This window comes from Cottoperca gobio, chromosome 16 (genome assembly GCF_900634415.1).
Source record: "Cottoperca gobio chromosome 16, fCotGob3.1, whole genome shotgun sequence".
Lineage (NCBI taxonomy): Eukaryota > Metazoa > Chordata > Actinopteri > Perciformes > Bovichtidae > Cottoperca > Cottoperca gobio.
Window position 1 is genome coordinate 6,905,544 of NC_041370.1, and position 19,330 is coordinate 6,924,873.

Below are 19,330 nucleotides of genomic sequence, written 5' to 3' on the forward strand. Positions count from 1 at the left end.
TACTGTGTAAAACACAAAACCTCATCAGGCATCAGTAGTGGAGGAAGTACTCTGAGTGTCATTCCAGTCTCAAACCTCCCTTTACTGTAATAGATCAGGTGCAACTCCGAAAGTTGTGTGAGGTTAGGGCATGTGATGTTATCAGTGATATTTTAAATGTGGAGCTGCAACACAAAGGTATCTGGTATTTTCTGGGTATAAGAGTCGGATTCTGAACAGATTCAATTAAAAAGGGCCGTGAGACAAATAGCAGCTTCACATTGTAAATGTTTAAATTGTTGTATTAAGAATATTTTTGGTAACATTTTAAACAGACACTCATTCAGAAACATTAAGTTTGAGAAGTAAATATTCAGATAAAATAAAGTATATTATATTTATATAAGAATTTCAGTTACTAAATTCTTTAAATTGAAAAAATAAAAACAAATCACAAGTGTAGTTTGATGAGTCATTTAATGTGCATATAAAGAATTGTTAGAATGTCATGTAATATGGTATAATGACACATCATGATGCAGGAAGATTCTTTACATTTCATATCATTTTCCAGCTAAATGCATATTTCACATGAAGTGGTCAGTTTGTAAACGCTGGGCTTGAGTTGCACCGTGTAGCTGAGCAGAGCGCCGACTCGTCACATCGACGACTTGTAGCTTTAAACTAAAAGATATGACAGACTCAGATCAACACATTTTATGTTGACCAGCAAATTCCTAAACTGACATTGTTTCCTCAGTCGCTTCTGCAACAGGTTGTCGTAAATTCAACGGGCAATATTGATTGTAAAATGCATTTGATTGCATAAAATGTGTCGTCTGTCGAATCAGAGAGCGCAGCCATGAGGTCCATGTCTGACACGTAACTCACCACAGCTGATTAAAGAGTAAAATAACTTCCCCAGCCAACCAATATAAATGTTTATCACTGTCCAAACATTTCTTAAATCAAATACTACTCTTTGGACTTCTTCTTTTTCTTCTTCTTTGGAGGAAGTTCCTCCTCGTTTGTATCGTCGTCCACAGATGACTTTTTACACTTTTTTCTTTTCTGCTTTACTGTTGCTTCTGCTTTGTCCAATTTAACTGCGGCTGCTTTTTTATTTACAGTTTTTAGAGCGCAGTCGTTGGCCGGTTCTGACCTGATCTCCTCTTCCTCAGCAGGTTCACTTTGGTGTTTGGAGGATTTCTTTTTCTTCTTCATTTTTATGTCAGAGTGCAGCTCAGCAGTCTCCTCTGGACTCTTGCTCTCTGCTGCAGGCGTTTCTTCATTCTGCTCGACTTTGTTTTTGTTTTTTTTATGTTTCCTCTTTGTTTTATGAGAATGGTGGGCTTCACTGTTTTCTACACAGTTCACATCCCCCGCAGTGGAAACGGCATCAGTTGTTTCCTCAGTGTCCTCACTGGCTTTACTTTTCTTCTTTTTCTTTTTGGGTTTAACATCCGTCTCAGGACTTTTAGACACTTCATCATTTAGCTCATCAACGCTCCCAGTGGATCTCTTCTTTTTCGCTTCTTTTTCTGAGAGACCTCAACCATCTCGTCCTGCCTTTGAGCTCTTTGGTCAGCTGACTGGGAGGTCGGGGGAGTCGGTGTAACACAGACCGGTGGAGCACTTGCTGTCTGGGTCTTCTTGCCATACTTAGCCATGAACTCAGCCTCCTGCTGCTCTAATCTGGCTAATTTGGCGCTCATGGTCACGCCGTGCCTGGCTCCTCTACAAAAACACAACAGAAAAGCATCAGAAAAGAGACCCTCTCTTATTATTAACTTCACGTATTCTGAAATACATTCTTCGGTTTAGAATTTTATGAATGAACTTACTTGTGAGCCGTGCGTCCTCCACATGCTTTCATTAGAGCAGCATCAGAAAGCCTGTTGAGTATAAAATAAGTTCAATCGTATAGCACAGTTAAAAGACGTTACTACGCACTTTTGCAGAGAAAGAACATCAGATAGTAATTAAAAGCTGATGGATTATAAACAAATGACACCAACAATAAGAATTAGAATTAACTGGAAGAAATAAAAAAGATAAAAAGTTTTAGTCATGTTGACAGTGATAAAATGTTATGCAGCTTTTGTCGTTAAAAAGGCTACATGAGAGGAACGTCTTACATTGTGGTGCTGGAGAGATCCAATTTCTGGTCGTTATCCTCGTCTGAGCTACTGCTGTCGTCTGAGCTGGAAGGCTTCGGCTCTGGCTGCTCCTGACCAGACAGCAGTGTGGCCGACTGAGAGAAGCATGCAAATAAAACAGACACTCACTGCCAGCTCAGACCAGAATCAGTCTGGTGGTGTTCCACTTCTTACTCTCAACAAATCCCATGAAAAGACCAAAACCTACATTGTACTATAGAGCTCCATTATCAAGTATCCAGTGATTATTTACGCAATAAATAAGAAACAGATGAATTACCTTGACAAAGCATCCATAAAGTTTGGCTTTAGCTAGCGCGGCTTTCCGTGGCTTCCTATTGGAGATCATCCCGTCCTCTTCATCTTCCTCCACCATCTTCTGCAACTGAATGCCGTTCTGGATCACACAGAAAACCAGAAAACACTTGACCTTCTGTCAAAGACTAAGAGTGCATTCGTTTATCCAATATTTCTCAATGAATTGACAAACGGGTACATTTAAATGCATAAACACTTTCCTATCGTTAGAGGAACGTTAGATATAGGCTACGTCGGCTGACGGTGAATCCTACAGCCAATGTATTGATAACGAGTGGATAACCTATTCCTACCCTATGTTAAGATGATGCCTGACGACGGAGTAACTTATTAAACGTGTTTCTACAGTACAGCTAGCGTTCAGCATGTTAGCCGTTCTCCAGCATCAGCATGACGTGAACCAGATGGCACTTTTCCAGCTCCGTTGGCCAGACGCTCTGATACGTTTTAAATAAGTGATAAGCTATCAATGTTTGACATGCGTATAATAATTCGTTATGTATTCGTTATGTATACGTCAGCTACAACACAAGCTAATTTTCATATATGCCGGCATGTTTCTGCCATACGGAGCTGTGTGACAGGGCCGTATGTCTGGCGTGTTCATCGTATCGTCTGCGTCCTTCAAACGATCACAACTTACCCTTAATTTATATCAGCCGATATTTCGTATGCGCCGGCATACGTTTCTGTCATACGGATATGTGTGACAGGGCCTTAAGATTTTCAACGAATGCTTCTTCTCTGTAATTGTTGGACAATAATTAACTTGAAACTTGAGCTTTAAGGATCAAAACATGACTTTCATATCCCGTCAAAATTGTTTCTTTGAGCCACAAAGCTGCTCCTAAAAATATTGTTCCAACAAAGCAGCTAAACACAGCTACAAGTGGAGGAGGAGAATCAGGGAGTGTTAAGTGTTTCCCGTCATGAATCAGCTGGTGACCTTTGCAAAAGCTTGACTAAATATAACAAGTTCTAATTTCCTCATTCTGAAATGAGTCACCCCGTTATTACAACAAAAATAAAAGTACACAATTAACTTGCGTAAACTTTTTAAATAGGGCAAGAATGAGTCACCCACCATCTTTAGATTTAGATCATGTTGTAGTGAGTACAGGTGATCGTTAGTGTCTGACGGTTGGACTTACCTCATCAGATTTCACCTGCAGACTGGAAGAGGCCTTATTGAAGACATGATCCCACCAGTGGAAGGTGAACTGCTCCCCTTCCTTATGACCAACCTGGTAGAGAAGAGCAACACACGAGTCTAAAAACATCAACTTCAGTTCAGACCCCACCAGTTATGGATGTGAGGAGAGCAAACGCTGAATAAAAACTAAACGTCACTCACCCCTCCCTTGTCACATTTCGCTTTGACCTTGATAGCTTCTGATATGCCGTTCTCCGCTCGCCCCAGTCCTTTACCTGAGAGCGAGAGTGGACTGGATAAGAAATCTGCACCCGAGTCTGACACACTGCAGCGGTTGAATTGTAGCATAAAAGAGATCAGAGTATTTTACCGTATTCCCAGCCGTGACGCAGGAGTTGCTGCTCTGCAAACTTCAAGCCACGACTTTTCTCTGGTACAACGTCTGCCATCTGTACAAAGGACGGTTTGTTCGGAGATTATTAAGACAAATGTGGCTATATAAATACATTTGATTTGATTTAATTGATCAAGAAACATTGCTCTCACTTTTTACTCCACTACATTTATCTGAAAGCTTTAATTACTTTTCAGATTACAATTTTTAATATTCCCTTCCTATTCAGTGAAAATAATGAATCTCCAAATTTGGTGATATTGAATTCAAATGTTTCTGATAGACTTAAGTGTTTCTTTACGTGTTGACAAAGCTAAAGGCTAAAAACATGACTCATTTGTCACAAAGCTGAAAACAGTGGTTTTTCTGAGCTCATGAAAAGATGACTTTTTAGAGATACGTGGTTCTCACAGTACAACGACGCCACAAACATAACAAACAGAATATGATGCATTGCTGAAATAAATATAATTGGACATTCGTGCATCTACAGCAGTAAAATACAACATGCACATGCAGCAGTAATATGGTTAATATCACCTCTGCATGCGTGCATCATATACATTAGTAAAACACTGACAGGGTGCACTTCACTACAGAATGAGTAACGTTACTTTTACTGAAGGTATGTTTTGAACGCAGGACTTTTACGTGAGTATTTTCAGTGTTTTTGACTCACGTAAAGGATCGGAATACTTATTTTACCTTTGAATGTATTGTCCCAGAGGTGGCGAGTAATTTATATTTTAACCTGCAGCTTAGTTTTAAATAGGTTGTGATTATGCCTAATTTTCTTAATAGTAACTTACCATTAAAAAAAGAGACGCTTCTCTGTATGAACACTTTTGTTACGTAAACAGTCAAGTCGGAGGTTTATTCACATGTTTTACTGACATGTTAACTGCACTGGCATCTGGCAAAATGACCATTTATTGTGGATAAACAACATTTAAATAGTGTTCTGCTAACACTAAAAGTTAAACACCTCACAACAACAAGTCGCTTGTGTTAACAGCCTTCTGTCAACTCACGTTTTACACACGACGCTTATATATGTTAGAAATAAAAACACAACATACCTCTGAACGTCTTGTTTGGTTAAAACTGCATCACTACAACTGAAACATACATTTAAATGTGGCAGCAATCGCTATTCGCCGGCCATGAGGTTTCTGCAGAAGGCTGACATGACACCGGAAACACGTCACTTCTTGGTGTCACGTTGCAGCAGAGACGCATCCGGCGGTAGAACTGATAGCACAAGAATACAAAATAAATAAATAAAAGGAAAAAAGAATCATTGTTGGCTATAAATTAAATCTGGTATGAAAATACCGTTTAAAGCTTTTATACACTTATTTACTATTTATAATATCACCACCTTGCACTGTATTAATACCAGTGGTCGAAGATTTCTGAATGTAATACCACACATAGCCTAGCCTACTCTATAACAAGTAGAAGTCCTGCATTTAAAATGTTACTTAAGTACAATTATATATGTATTAGCATCAAAACATACTTAAAGTACTAAATATTAAATGACTCATTATGCAGAATGTACTGGAAATTAATATGATATGTATTTCATTTAAACGTTTGGATCTCCCCTAGAATTCAAAATAAAGGTGTGCAGGTTTGCATGTTTGGCTGCACAGCATGTGTTTTTAATTACTGTCCCGGTGGTAGATCAGAGGATAGAGGAGGCATAAAACACAAGATGTCACTAGATGGCAGTGTTTCAATCTCAAAAGCATCCGAGGCACAAACATGCAATGCTATTTACATCAACAGCACGAGTAGCTAAATAAGCTTTATGCAAAAAACACTGTGTTAATAACGTTGTACTGTTTATACCTGCATTCAAACGCATAATCAATGTAATGGCTGCACTCCTCATTGATCACAACATATCTGATAGATGCATTATTCAACAAATGGCTTGCAGGATTCAAGATCTCTCTGTATGAAAACAGGTTCAGGCTTTCTGCTTGGGAGGGAAAAGACCTGCAAACGTTATGTATTGTTATTATTAATTTATATCTCTTTGGTATCCATTTAAATGTTTTCTGGACATTGTATAGATAAAGCGTGTTTCTTGGTAAAGAGTATGGTTTTCAACCTGTTAGTCTGTCAGCAGACTTTCCCAAAAACTAAAAAACACAATCACTTGTTATTACATGAATCTGCTTATGTGCATCTGACATTTTTATCCAGCAGCAATCAACAGTTATTGTCAGTCATAACTTTGAAACTAGTAGAGATAGACTCTAGACTGCTCACGATACTCTTTAAATACATTTTCTGACACTAAAATTATGAAACCTCCTCTCCTTTGTGTCCTCAGCATAGGACTGCTGCACGGCCCCAATGTGGCCTGCAGGAAACAATTTAATTCCCCCTGCTCTTGGTTTCCGTGCAGTGAGGATGTTTGCTCCACCAGGCCTCCATCCACGAGTTGTTAATCTGTGTCAGCACTCAGCAGGGGGGACACCCGTCCTGAATAGGCGGGTTATCATGGCTGGTCCTACTGTTTGGGAGGAAGCCCTGCAACTGCTGTCTCAAAGGCTGACTGACAGTTATCTCACAGGAGGTTTTTACACCGCTGCCAATAAAGTATGTGTGCGACAGAAATAAAGAAAGAGAAAAACTATAAGGCTGTCCACATACTTGTTATGGTTTGGACTGGTAAATCCTCATTATACAGCAATGTAGACGACAATGTACTTTCAACTTTTTGGCTATGCAGTTTGGAGAAGAGCCTCTACTGTTCCAAATATGACAATGAATAAATCCAGGTCCGTACAGAAATATCAGAATTAGGTGTCAACGACCGAGACTGTCCTGCACAAACCCCATCCAACACGTTTGGGATGAACTGGATTGCGAGCCAGGCCTTATCACCCAACATCAGTGACCGACCGCGCAAATGCTCTTGTGGCTGAATGGAAACAAATCTCTGCAGCCATGTTTCCAAAAATCTTGTGGAAAGCCTTCCCGGAGGCGTAGTAACATTGAGATGTTTTCGGTACAGCTACTGGCGTGACTTCTATGACATTTCGTGGAAATGAATGACGCCTAATGATCTAGATGATAAGATCAATACAACTGTCACTTGACACTAGGCTATCTATCTATCTATCTATCTATCTATCTATCTATCTATCTATCTATCGATCTATCGATCGATCGATCGATCGGTCTGTCTGTCTGTCTGTCTGTCTGTCTGTCTGTCTGTCTGTCTATCTATCTATCTATCTATCTATCTATCGATCTATCTATCGATCTATCTACAATTAAACATTAAATCAAGGTCTGCAGGCCTGCTGAGGACAAAAACAATTCTCTCAATCTCCTCATTGACCTCCCTGAATCTCCTCTCTACCCCATCCCTCCTCTTCTCTCTCTCCTCCCTCAGTCCCCTCGCTGTCACAGTTTTTCCAGTTTCTCTGGCTTCACTTGAGGACCCTCCCCCGCTGGATGCGACTGGTCTCTCTCTCGCTCTCTTTCTTTAAACTCTTCAAAATGTTTACACCGCTTGAAGATTTTTCTAAGTGTATGAGCCCTTAAACACAAACGCCTTTTTTTCATCTCAATTGTGTCCTTGGAAGTTGGTTTCTAACTGCGATATAAGAGACAAATAACCCGGGACTTCTTGGCCGGCAAGGTGAGTGAAAAACTGTCAATTATTCAAAAACAAAACAACACTTAACGGGATTGTCTCGGAGACTTTGACGGTTATTTTTAAAATGACAATTATGATGATACGTTCAAGTTTAAACTGTGTATTTAAGCTTTCGCGATCAGTATGGGAATGTTCTGTTTTGGAAAATATTGCTGCGTGTACCAGAGTCCACTTAAAAATCTTTACATTCACCATAGCGATTTAAAAAGCATCTGTAGTAATCTACTGTGAGTTCATAGTTACTTTCCTGACTGCTATTTTCATTTACTTCAACTTTATTTGCTAGAATGCGTAAACATTAGCACATTTGAGCAATTTCATCTGGCATTAATATCCACCTAAAAGGTTCAGGCTCTATAATAAGCTCTGTTAAAAAGATGCTACCTTGTATATTTGGATATTTGTGAACAGTAGCCTACTGGAAGAAGTTACTCAAAGTAAAAATACTATAATGTAAAATCTACTCCAGTAGTTCTGCATCCAACATTTATGCTTAAGAGCAGTGACTGTAAGTAGGCTCCATTTATTCTAGGCCTACTGTAATACAACTTTACTTCACTATTTGCATACTTATACTGCACAAGAATTCAGAGTGAAATACTTTGACATATGATGAGCTAAGAAATGTGATGCACTGTCAGAAAATAGTTAAAATGAGCTCTACCTAAACCAAATACAGTAAAATGCTACACACACACTATTGCACCATTCGTAATTATCTTATTTAATCTAATAACTTTTACTTTGGATACTTCAACTACATTTTTCTAACAATACTCCCGTCTGGCTACTTTTACTTTAATAAAGGATGTGACTACTTCTTCTATGGTTTAAGCAAAAATACAGAAGTATCAGCACAATGTACTTCAAAGTATTAACAGTAAAAGTTCTCATTATGAAGAATGGCCAATTTGATACTGTTATATTACAGCATTATATACACTATAATATACTGTTTTATTATTACTGATCCCTTAAATAGCACTAAAACGTTGCAGCTGGATGAGATGGATCAAATATGAACCACTATATATTCTGTTGGGTAACAACGTATCATATTTAAGAAGACACACGTTTAACTGTAACTATAGCTGTCAAATAAGTGTTGTGGAGTAAAAGCATTAAGTAGTACTACCTCAACATTAGTTACTAAATGTACTTAGTTCATTTCCACCACTGGTTGGGAAAGTGTGTAGATCACATTTCATTACAATATTTGTTAAAGATTTCTCAACACAGTTTGGTGTTTTGATGCTTTATTGGTCATATATGTGAAGCATCTGTCTGTTCCACAAGTTACATTATTAGTCAGCACACAAAGACAACACCAGACGCTTATCAGTGAGTGAATTAAACTACTTGTTCAAGTGAACTCCTGGTGTTTTGCACTTGCTGTGTTTTTTCTGTCTGACTGAGTTTTCTGGCATCTCTGTCTCTCTTCTGAAAACTTCTCCAGCTACTATCAAGAGAGTTTGACTCCTGTGCTCCATGTCTAATCTATCGGTTCATTAGCGAGGAGGTCGCTGGGAGTAGGTCTGTTGTTTCCTCAACGGCCACCTCCACCCTCTCTGTTGTGTTTGATTTTGTCGTTCAGTTCTGGATTAATCTCCTGGTCTGGGTTCGGGTCACAGAGGAGCTGTGAGTCAAGCCAATGAAACGTGGCGTGTAGATGGCTCCAACCCAAACAACTGTGTGACATCCTGTGTGTGATGGCGTGACTCAACGTTCATGTCCTGTCAGTGAAGTTAATCAGGTGAAGCAGACGGAGATAAAGTGTTTTCTCTGCAGATGTGAGAGGCTCCTGTGTGTTGTTGAGTCTTTCGTACAACTGTATGTACGTGACACTGAAAACAATATGGTTGTGTCTGATATGCAAGGGTCGACTTTGAATGTTTTCTAAAGCCCCTACAGTTTTTAGGAAGCGTAAAATATTTGCAGAGTTTAAGTAAAAAGCACCAAATTTAAGAAAAACTACTGCCCATCACCAGGTTGTTCATAATCACTTGTTGACAAATTGACTAACACTTTTACAGCCTTGATCCCCTGTAAGTTTAGAGCTATAAAATGATAAACTGCTACACATCGAAGCGTACAGTTTTTGAAAAAAACTCATTTCTTTTCCTTATGGCGCTGTAAAATCAGCCCATAAATTCAGCATTTTTTCTCTTTAACACTTATTGTCTGTGACTTATGAATGAAGGCTTTTTGATTAAGGAGACCCTGCCATAAAAACATGTGTGAGGAAGGCAAGATATGATTAACTATCAGAGTAAATCTCAGCCACCTGGTTTGGACTCCTGAACTCACATCTGCTCTGGCAACCAAAAATCACCAGGAAGTCTCTCTGACTGCAGACTGAACGTTCCTTTGTCCTTCTCCAAGTAATCCTCAAAGCACCGTGCCATTTTAAAATACGCCATTATTTAAATATATTGGTTTCATGAGTTGATTTCTGCATGTAGAGAAGTCCCTGAGACCATTTTTGTTTTGTCTTCATATGAGATCATCATTTCTGGAAAATAGCATCTCCCCCTTGAAAATGTGTCTGCCCTCCTACAGACTGTTTCAGCTATCAGTGGTAGAATCGTAGCGACCCCTTTTTCTTTTTTTGTCTTGTCGAATAACAAACCCATCTCAGTCTGACAGCTGGAGATCTGGCTCACTTACCATCTGTTTGTCCAAGAGAGGACTCAAGCTATAGGATATGTTTTGGTTAGAGACGACACTTGCCAGACACAAAGAGATGAGGTAGAAATAGAAAAAAAGAAGAACGGAGGTAAAAGGCATTAGTGTTAATTTGATCCCCTAGTGCCTGGATGTTTTTTAAATGTATACAGTGTTGTCTTTCGAAGGCCATATTTTTTACTTGACAAGTTTATACAAGATGGCCACACACCATTTAACACATGTGTTACTAAAGTGAGATCACAGTGTTTTGTTATCCTGTGAAGCAAAGACTCTGTGCTATAGGATTACCTGTGTACTATATTCCGGTAATCTGCTAAATTCTTGCCGAGCTTGGCTTGGAGAGAGTCTCGGTGGGTCCACCACTTTTGTCCAGAGTGAAATATATCAACACATCTATTTAATGGATGACTTGTTGTACTGGCATTCATGGCCCCCAGAGGATGAAACCCACTGACTGCTGATCCCCTGACATTTTATGTAGCGCCAGCAGCAAAGTTTTCGCTTATCCAGTAAAATATCACAACATCTGCAAGATGGTTTGGTATTCAGAGCTCCCAGAAGATGAATCCACTGACTTTTCCTCTTCATGAGGTTGACATTTGAAGTTTTGAACAATTATTAGCGAGACTACCATGAAATTTAATGTGTCCAATGAATGACATTGTCGTCAGCTCCAGCTGTATTTTGTGTTTAGTCGTAAAAACACAACAAAATGTTTCCAACTTGCCACCGTGGCTCCCTGTTTGACCATTGCAATCCCAGACAGGGATATAGGTGCTGATCTTACTGCTATGTATCTGAGTTCCCTGATAGAGGCCACACCTCTCACCAGCAGTGAACAAACACATCAATCAAGGGAAATTGTTTTGGAACAAAAACTAATACTATAATAACTCTGTTAACTAATCTGTTGCGAAGCATTTCCTGTATTTTAAGCTACAGCCTGCTCTATTTAGCTGCATGATGAGATTATGGCAGGTGGATAGCAGCAGCCTGTGTATGGTATAGGTCTTTAGTAGGATTGGAAGTAGCAGAAGGCGTTGCCGTAGCAGAAGTTGCCTCACGGCAGCAACAGCAGCTCCCGCTCACTGTCCGAGAGCATCTTAAGTCTTGTTCCTTTCTTTGGTTTTCTTTTAGTTTTGATGGCTTTTCTTTTAGTCATTGGTACTTGATTTATTTGCATGTATAAAATGCTACATGTCGCTGGAAACGCTGTTTATTCAGCCCCACACTGTTTCATACACCAGTAACAAAGCTTTCCTTAATAAGATGTAAAAGATGACCTTTGTCTACTCCCCACGTTTCTATTTATGATGCTAAAATAGTCGTGATGAAAAAGACAAAGAGCACAGGGAATTCAAAAGAAGGTGACACGGGTTGAATATTCCTACCACAGACTTATATAAGCCTTTCAAGCCCATGTGCTCTGCAGCCGTGCAAGTAATTTGGAGCAGATTCGACTGCAGCCCTCCAGCTCGGGGGTTTTGGGTCGCTCGCTCTGCTCTGGCCGTGGAACATGTACAGTTTCATTGGGCTCTGGCTCAAATAACGAATCATAAAAAACAGAGGTCGGGGGGTTTGGGGCTGGAACAGGAGGAGGAGCCTACAGCGGCTTGATGAAGTGACCACATAGTACTTGTACTGTGGTGAGGGTCTTTCCTGAAGTTGCTTATGTTGGTGGTTGGTGGGTGGTGTTTAGGGTGGTGGGTGGAGCAGCAGAGGAGACATTGTTCATTAAGATTTCAGAGGTTTCGACTGGTGTCTATGTCTCACTGTGGTGTCTATGCAGGATGACTGGAACCAAGTGAAACCTGAGATGTAGAATTAGAGGAAATACAGCTCCAAAGTCAAGGGCCAGAGGGCTTCTCACTTTTTGTTTTCATCTCTGCGATGACAGTGGGGTTATGTTTATGTTTTTATTTGTTTTTAATATTTGCCCAAGTGAAATTGGTGGTGCAGATGGAGAGCTTTATGTTTATTTTGTTAGCTTTGAGATGAAATATCATGAGTTTACAAGATGTGAGCTTTGCATGTGAAAAACAAATGGCCTTTGTGTCATGCTTGGCAGCAGGCGCACATGAGCTGCTAAAACTCTTGATGTTTTTCTTGAGCTCATACCCAGATTCTCTCCACCAGCTGCGCTAAGCTATGACTCTCAGAGTCGTCCATCTTGCGTTTTATGAGAGGACTTATTTTTCTTTTTTTGTTTTCCTTTTTCCAGATCACTTTTGAAAGACAAACTTAGGCTCAGGAAAGGCAGAATGACAGATTTTTACTATTTGTCAGCGTCAACATTACTCGGAACAACACGAGTTTGGAAAAAAAAGCAATTCTTTGTAAAAAATAAATGGCGACGGAAGGTAAAGAGGTTTTGCTCTTGGAAAAAAAGTGGGAGTAGTAGAGCCAGTATAGGTCTGATGGCATCGTTCAAGGAGTTTTCCTTAGACGTGCCGGATTTTATTTCCAACTCTCTTCTGTTTACATGTCAGAGGAAGAGAGTGTTGAGATGCAGACCTGGATGTACATGCAAGATGTTTCCTATTGGTTTCCTATTGTTTGTCCCAGTTTCCATCCCCCTGGTGCTGCCTGGTGCAAAGATTGAAGACAGAGGAGAGAGCATGGACCTGAGGGACTGTGGGGACAGCTGATTTAGCTGAAAGCTGAAAGAAACTCAGCTGAAGAGATGGAATTAATAGTTGGTGACAGACGATAATGAACCAGGGAGTTGTAGTCAATTAAAAAATAATGAGAAAAGCATGTTATCTTCAAAGACATTGTCAACAAAGTGCTGACAAGATACTCGGCGGTAGCTTGCTTTTGCAATGTGTTAACAACTAAATTGCTTTTCTGCTCATTAACCGGTAAATAGTTTGTTTACTAATTTGATGTTGTTTTTTGAAAAGCTGGGAGAAGCCTCATTGCAATAAAAAAAATATACCTTCATGAGTCACAGAAGACCTGCCGTGTTTCCCGCTGCTTCTGCGTTCCTCTGGGCACCCAGAAAAAGAAAAGTGGTAACAGTTTCCTCTCTACTTGTTTTCCTTGAGTTGGAACATCATACCTAAACAAGAGGACAGGCTCCTGGACCCTCTCCCTCCCACAGTGTTGCCCAGGATGTCCTGCGTGGTGGCTTGTATCTGGCTCTTGTCTCCTCTTTGCCCCCCCCCCCCCCCCCCCCCCGTCTTCCTGTTGTGTTGGACAGACATGCAGGTGTCATACCAAAAAGCCCCCAGAGACTAATGTGTTGCACAATACAAATGACCATGTCAGGGCTTTCAATTAACTCGAGCAGATTCTGCAGCGCCTACTTTCATCTTTCTTTAGCCCTGAGGCGCAACAACAAAGTGAATTAATGGCACCACCTGTGGGGTTTAAAACAGTTTCAGTCTAGTGTCACTGCTGGAGAGTAAGACTAAGTAAAGGAACATCTCTGAGGGTTCACCTTCAGGGTACAACACGTGGCTCAAGCTTTTGAGTGAAGAAAATATGGCTTTAACTTCCAGATGGCTTTAACTTGTAGGATGAGGCACATCTGGAGAGAGGGAGGGAGAAGGAGCTTTTTGGGCAGAAAAAAACAAAAAGCTCTAAAATAATCACTTTAATAAGTTGCAGGTTTCCACTGGAGGTGTCCTCCAGAAAGGCAGCACACCATGTGCCTAAGGTAGGCCTGTAAATCAAATGGGGTTTAACTTTTAGGAATTTACTGGCCCAGACTGGACTTCCTGGAAATATAGATAAAGAAGGAAAGTCAAGAGAGATAAAAACTGACAACTATTCTGATGAACTCTACCTGCTGCTTGTGTTAATGTTTTGCCAAGCTTAAATATCTAGGTACCTCAGTTACAGCAGATGCTTTACCACATGGCAATAATTGAAAATGCACATCTGTCTCGCAGTGTTACACTCCCACTCTCCTTGCATAATGGCTGTACCACGCTACAGATAGCAACACTAGAGTCTTTGGTAAATCACTCATTATTTGTACTTGTAGAAGGAACAGTACTTATAACTAAATCCTGGAAACAAGTGGCAGAAAAACATCATCAACAACAACAGAAAAATATGGCTACACCAGCTCCAATGGCTCCCAGCTCGCTGCTCGCAGCAGCTGCAAAGAGAGAGAGAGAGAAAAAAGCTGCCATACAGTCACATTAGAAGTGTTGTCTTAATTGAAACCAGATGCGGCGTGGTTAAAGTCTGTTACTGTAAATTGTCCTCTCTTTCATACAACCATGACTTAAAGACTCACATTAAAGCCGTTGCATGGGAACGATATCCGCAGTATGAAATATGTCGTTCTGAAACATTGTGTCTCAGTAAAGGATAATGCTTCCCGTGATATTATTCAGACGCCGCAGACATTCAGAGGGATCAACATAATCTTGTCAGTCGCCAAGGACCCCCCAGGAAGCCCATATTCTACAAAACATATATCAACAAAACATTGAACAGTTTTTTTTTACAGTAGGCCTTGTTCAATCCAGTAAAGAACATTTAGCATAGTTCATTTAAAATAAGTTTATAATTGGGTTTTGCAGACAAATTTAGCTTTTGTGCTTGTGGTGGGTTTTTGCTAAAGCAGATGGGGTTAGATTTCACACCTCTCCACCAGAGTTTAGACAGCAGCTCCCCCACCACCAGGGTCAAAACCACAAGAGTAAGCAATCTGCATGGTCTTCAGCCAATAACAAAGGTCATAATGGAAAGAAAAAGCAGTGTGTGTGTGTGTGTGTGTGTGAGTGTGTGTGTGTGTGTGTGTGTGTGTGTGTGTGTGTGTGTGTGTGTGTGTGTGTGTGTGTGTGTGTGTGTGTGTGTGTGTGTTGAAGTACATGAAACAGGCAAGGTCTGTGTGTGCACATCTGTGTTTATGTCGATGTTCAATACAGAGTTTTTTGATGACATGGCAGTTTTGGCTGCATGCAGTGGATCAGTGTTTCTCTTAAGCGGCCGCAGTCTGATCGCCTGTTTCCCCTCTTAAGAAACTACAAGTCAAACAAGCGATTGGAGAAGTGCACACCGGTGAACGACCAGCCTGTGAGGGACAGGCTGTAAAGTTTTGCAAAGCTGTGAAATAGATTCAGATTGTTTTTGCATACGTCACACTTAACACGCACTTTAAGTACATCCAGATGTGCACAATGCATATATGACACCCTCGAGCCATTGATATATATGAGTCTTTGCACCAGTGGCAGTCAATATATAATCCTAGTGTGACTAAAGGATTCTCTACTTCTCAGCGATAGATTTTAAGGACGAGTCGGTGTTTGTCTATATTTTTTCTTTTTGTCAACAAATATGAAAACACCAAAACCAAAAATGTGTTTGTCCGTCTCTAAATGCTGTCTGACTTCCCTGCTCTGTCTGCATCCCCAAGCCTTCCTACTGAAGACATAAATCTAACAACAACTCCCTTTAAAAAAAGAAAAAAGCCCAGTAATTTCAAAAAACAGATGGGCATTTTAGTTATTTTAATGTTACTCAAGTAGAGGAAAATGTGCATTTTATAGGGACTATTTTCAGCTGCTGATTAATACACATTTGATACGCGATAAAGTATTTACTACAGCAGGCAGTGCATGTGGCATTGACTCTAAATAAACTACAGTGACCCTGTTCATCATTATAAAGGAACTTGTCACCCAGTGCAACAGTGTGACCCATTGATGTGCTTTTATTATTACGTTCCCCCCGGCTGCGCTACAAACATTCAGTGTGAACTGTCACCGTGTCACCTTCAAAACAACGTCCAGGTACGACGGTTTTCAAGATCAATAAGACTTATTCTGACTGATGAAAACAAATCATAAATGAAGACATAGAACAAACCACAGTAACAGTCGCAGCATGAACAGTTTCCATTTGTAAAAAGTAAAGATTTTTGGGTTTCTTCACCCTGAGTAGAAAGTTTGATCGAGCTGCATATCAGCTCTTCACAACCTCTTGCACAGAGGTTTCTACAGGTCTGCATTCATGGGTAGAAAAGATAGATTACAAATGCAGTGGCCCCGTATGCAGTCAACAGTCGAGACAACATATAATACAGGTTCAATACATGTCCAAGAGAAAGGGCTGTACCCAATTCAGTATTTGCTTGCTTAATATAATTACCGACCTTTTGAGACATTAGGTTTTCGGATCGTCCGTCCATCCGTACATCCGTCTGTCCAAAGTGGGTTAGTAGTCAAAGATCAAAGGTCAAGGGACACTTGGAACTCACAAAAAAATAAAAGTGTGGCCATAACTCAAGAATTCAACAATAAAGAATAAAAGGACAGGATTATGAAGTAATGACATGTTGGACAAACATGCAACTTGACTTTCTGGCAGAGGCATAAAAACCACGAGGCGACAATTCTAGTTTCTCTTAACAAAGAGTTACTTAGCTCAGAGACACTGACTGGACTGTTGAAGGGTTCAGTGGAGGTCGTTTCTGTTTTCTTAAGCTCCTCTGGAGATTTCAAACGCTCTTGACCTCGCGGCCTGTTCTGTGTATGTTGAGGGAACTGTGTGTTCTAATAAATATGGATGAACAAGTGTTACCCTTTGCATAGTTTAATCATGGGAAGATCAGCTCGGTCAAATAGTCTAAAAGTTCCTTATTAATCTTTTTTATAAATGTTTCCCACAACTTTATGACCCCGACAGAGGAGGACAGAAATACTTTGTTTTGATGGGATATTAAACAAAGAGAAAGACTTTATTAATAACTAAATGAGCTCGTCACGGTGGGAAAATGAGCGTGAGGGTGATGCTGTCATGTGTAAAAAGGATTTGGACTGAAACATCAGATGGTGTATTAAAAAAATGAATGACATGTTGAAGGACAGGCTGCAGGCTCTGGGAAAAGTCGGTGTGCAGCTGCAGCTCTTTCTGAGGTTTAATAGGAGAAGAGATACGACGACTAGTCTATCAATTGATAAAATCAACTCATAGAAAATTAATCTGCAATTATTTTTGAATCCACTGAACATTAATGTCCTTTTTCAAGCAAAAACTTGGACGGACAAAACTAAATATTTACAGATTTTCACTCTTTTCTTATGTTTTATAAGCCAAACGACAAGCTGGATAATCAAGAAAGTAATCTGCAGAGTAATTGATAATGAGAGTAACTTCCCTAAATAGGAGCCTTTTTCACCTGCCATATGAAAACACAGCACAACAACATTTTAATATTTCTTCAATACCATTACTATTACCTACTTTTGACATCAGGAAGTAATAAAACAACATCATAGCACTATTTGAGTCGCACTACAAGCACCATGGCGTTATCATAAAGTCATACAATGACATTGCAAATTCAAGAGATGAGTTTGACTCACACAAAACCTTCAGAGCCAGAGAGTAGAGAGCTTCCTGAATGGCAGCAGATTAGTAGTTGGACAGTGAAGCACAGGAAGAGATGAGGAGGAAGTGTGCGTCTGAATCAACAACTCGTCTGTGAACATGCTGAAACAATGGCACAAAGGACATTCCAACGGATCAATCGACCATCGCAGCGATTAGAAATATCCTGCTTGAGGAATAATCACGGCAGAGATCTTCTCAAATAGTTAGAACATGATTCAGCAGAGTTTGAAATTCTCGTGCCGTTATGTCCTCAGTGTGTTTTTCATTCAAGGATACATGCAGTTCATTACAACTTGGCTCTTATTGTTAGCCACGTTAGCAGAGAGGCTCTAGGGATAGTAATGTCCGTTTATACACCACTCAAGTCCAGACGTAAAAATATATTATAACCATTATAACTATTGGATGGACTGCCATGCCATGTTGTACAGACGCTCGTGGTGTCCAGAGGATAAATCTTAAAGACTTTGTTGATCGTCAGGATTTTCATTTCTCACTTAACCTGTGAAATCTTAACATCTGCTCGGTGGATTGGCACATGCACGTTGCACAGACACTCTTGGTTCCCGGCCGACTGATTTTGGTGATCCACCGACTTTCCTTCTAGCGCCACCAGGAGCAACTGAACATTTTAATTTGTCAAATACTTTGATTTATGACAAATTACCTGCACAACTACATTGTGTTACACTAAGTGCTAATTAGTTGTTGTAATAAACTGATTTTTTTTAAATTAAGTACTTAGTTGTTTCTTTTAAGGCACAACAATCTTTCTATCACATGTGCATACCATATGAAAGCACATTTCTGTATTTTTACATCACTTTGAAACACATGTTTTGTCTTTAATGATATGAGGAGAACACAAAGCTTAGTATGACCAGTAAATAGACAAAAGAATTACAGAAAATGCTAATTTCTCGTGGTCATATGACTGAATCTGGCTCCCTTTTATGTTCCGCTATTAAAAAGTGAGTGTAATCATTTTACTTTTCACGGTTTGTTTAACTACAAGGACACAAAGGCCTCCGTGTCAAAAGCTAATTTGCGGCTAATCACAGTATAAGTGACATTCACAAGTTTGCCTGTTATCCGTTCGCCATGGGACAAAGCCACACTGTGGACGCAGATGTTTCATGTGACAAACTAACATAAAATTGAATTTTTAAACACTACTTGTGTTTCTTACGAGCTGCGTGCCTTCTAATGTTTTAGGACTGAGAGGTTTTTCGCCTGCTGTGAGAGTTTACAATGCAAAGCTATGTTTTCTGGTCACGGTTTGTTGAAAAGACTGTGTCTTTTACAAGGACTCTATGTGTCTCTGCACCAGTGTGATCCACAGACCATTACAGCACATATAATTACAGCTCTGTATGGTCATGTCCCTCTGTAACCTCAGCCAGGGCCTCCATTTTGGGCTTTCCACCATTTCACTCACTAACGTTTAGATAAAACACTTGTTTAAAGACACCAGGCATGATTTAAATCCAAGGTGTGCAAGTCTGTGTTCTTATTTATTCTAGAGGTGAACTTGTGTATTTATTACAGTGTCTGTGTGTTTAAGTTTGTTTTTGTGGACCCTCTGCTTTCTCTGACCA

General features: G+C 39.9%; 1 protein-coding gene across 1 annotated transcript; it reads right to left on the bottom strand.

Annotated features, from left to right (window-relative positions):
* Positions 1 to 437: 437 nt before the first annotated feature.
* Positions 438 to 5,254, bottom strand: LOC115020744 (G patch domain containing 4). Its single transcript, XM_029450680.1, is given in 9 exon segments — positions 438 to 1,511; positions 1,514 to 1,716; positions 1,824 to 1,874; positions 2,118 to 2,233; positions 2,419 to 2,535; positions 3,608 to 3,700; positions 3,811 to 3,884; positions 3,980 to 4,058; positions 5,083 to 5,254. Coding segments are annotated over 8 exon segments (1,290 nt in total). The 5' UTR covers positions 5,083 to 5,254; the 3' UTR covers positions 438 to 954.
* Between the last annotated feature and the right edge of the window lie 14,076 nt (positions 5,255 to 19,330).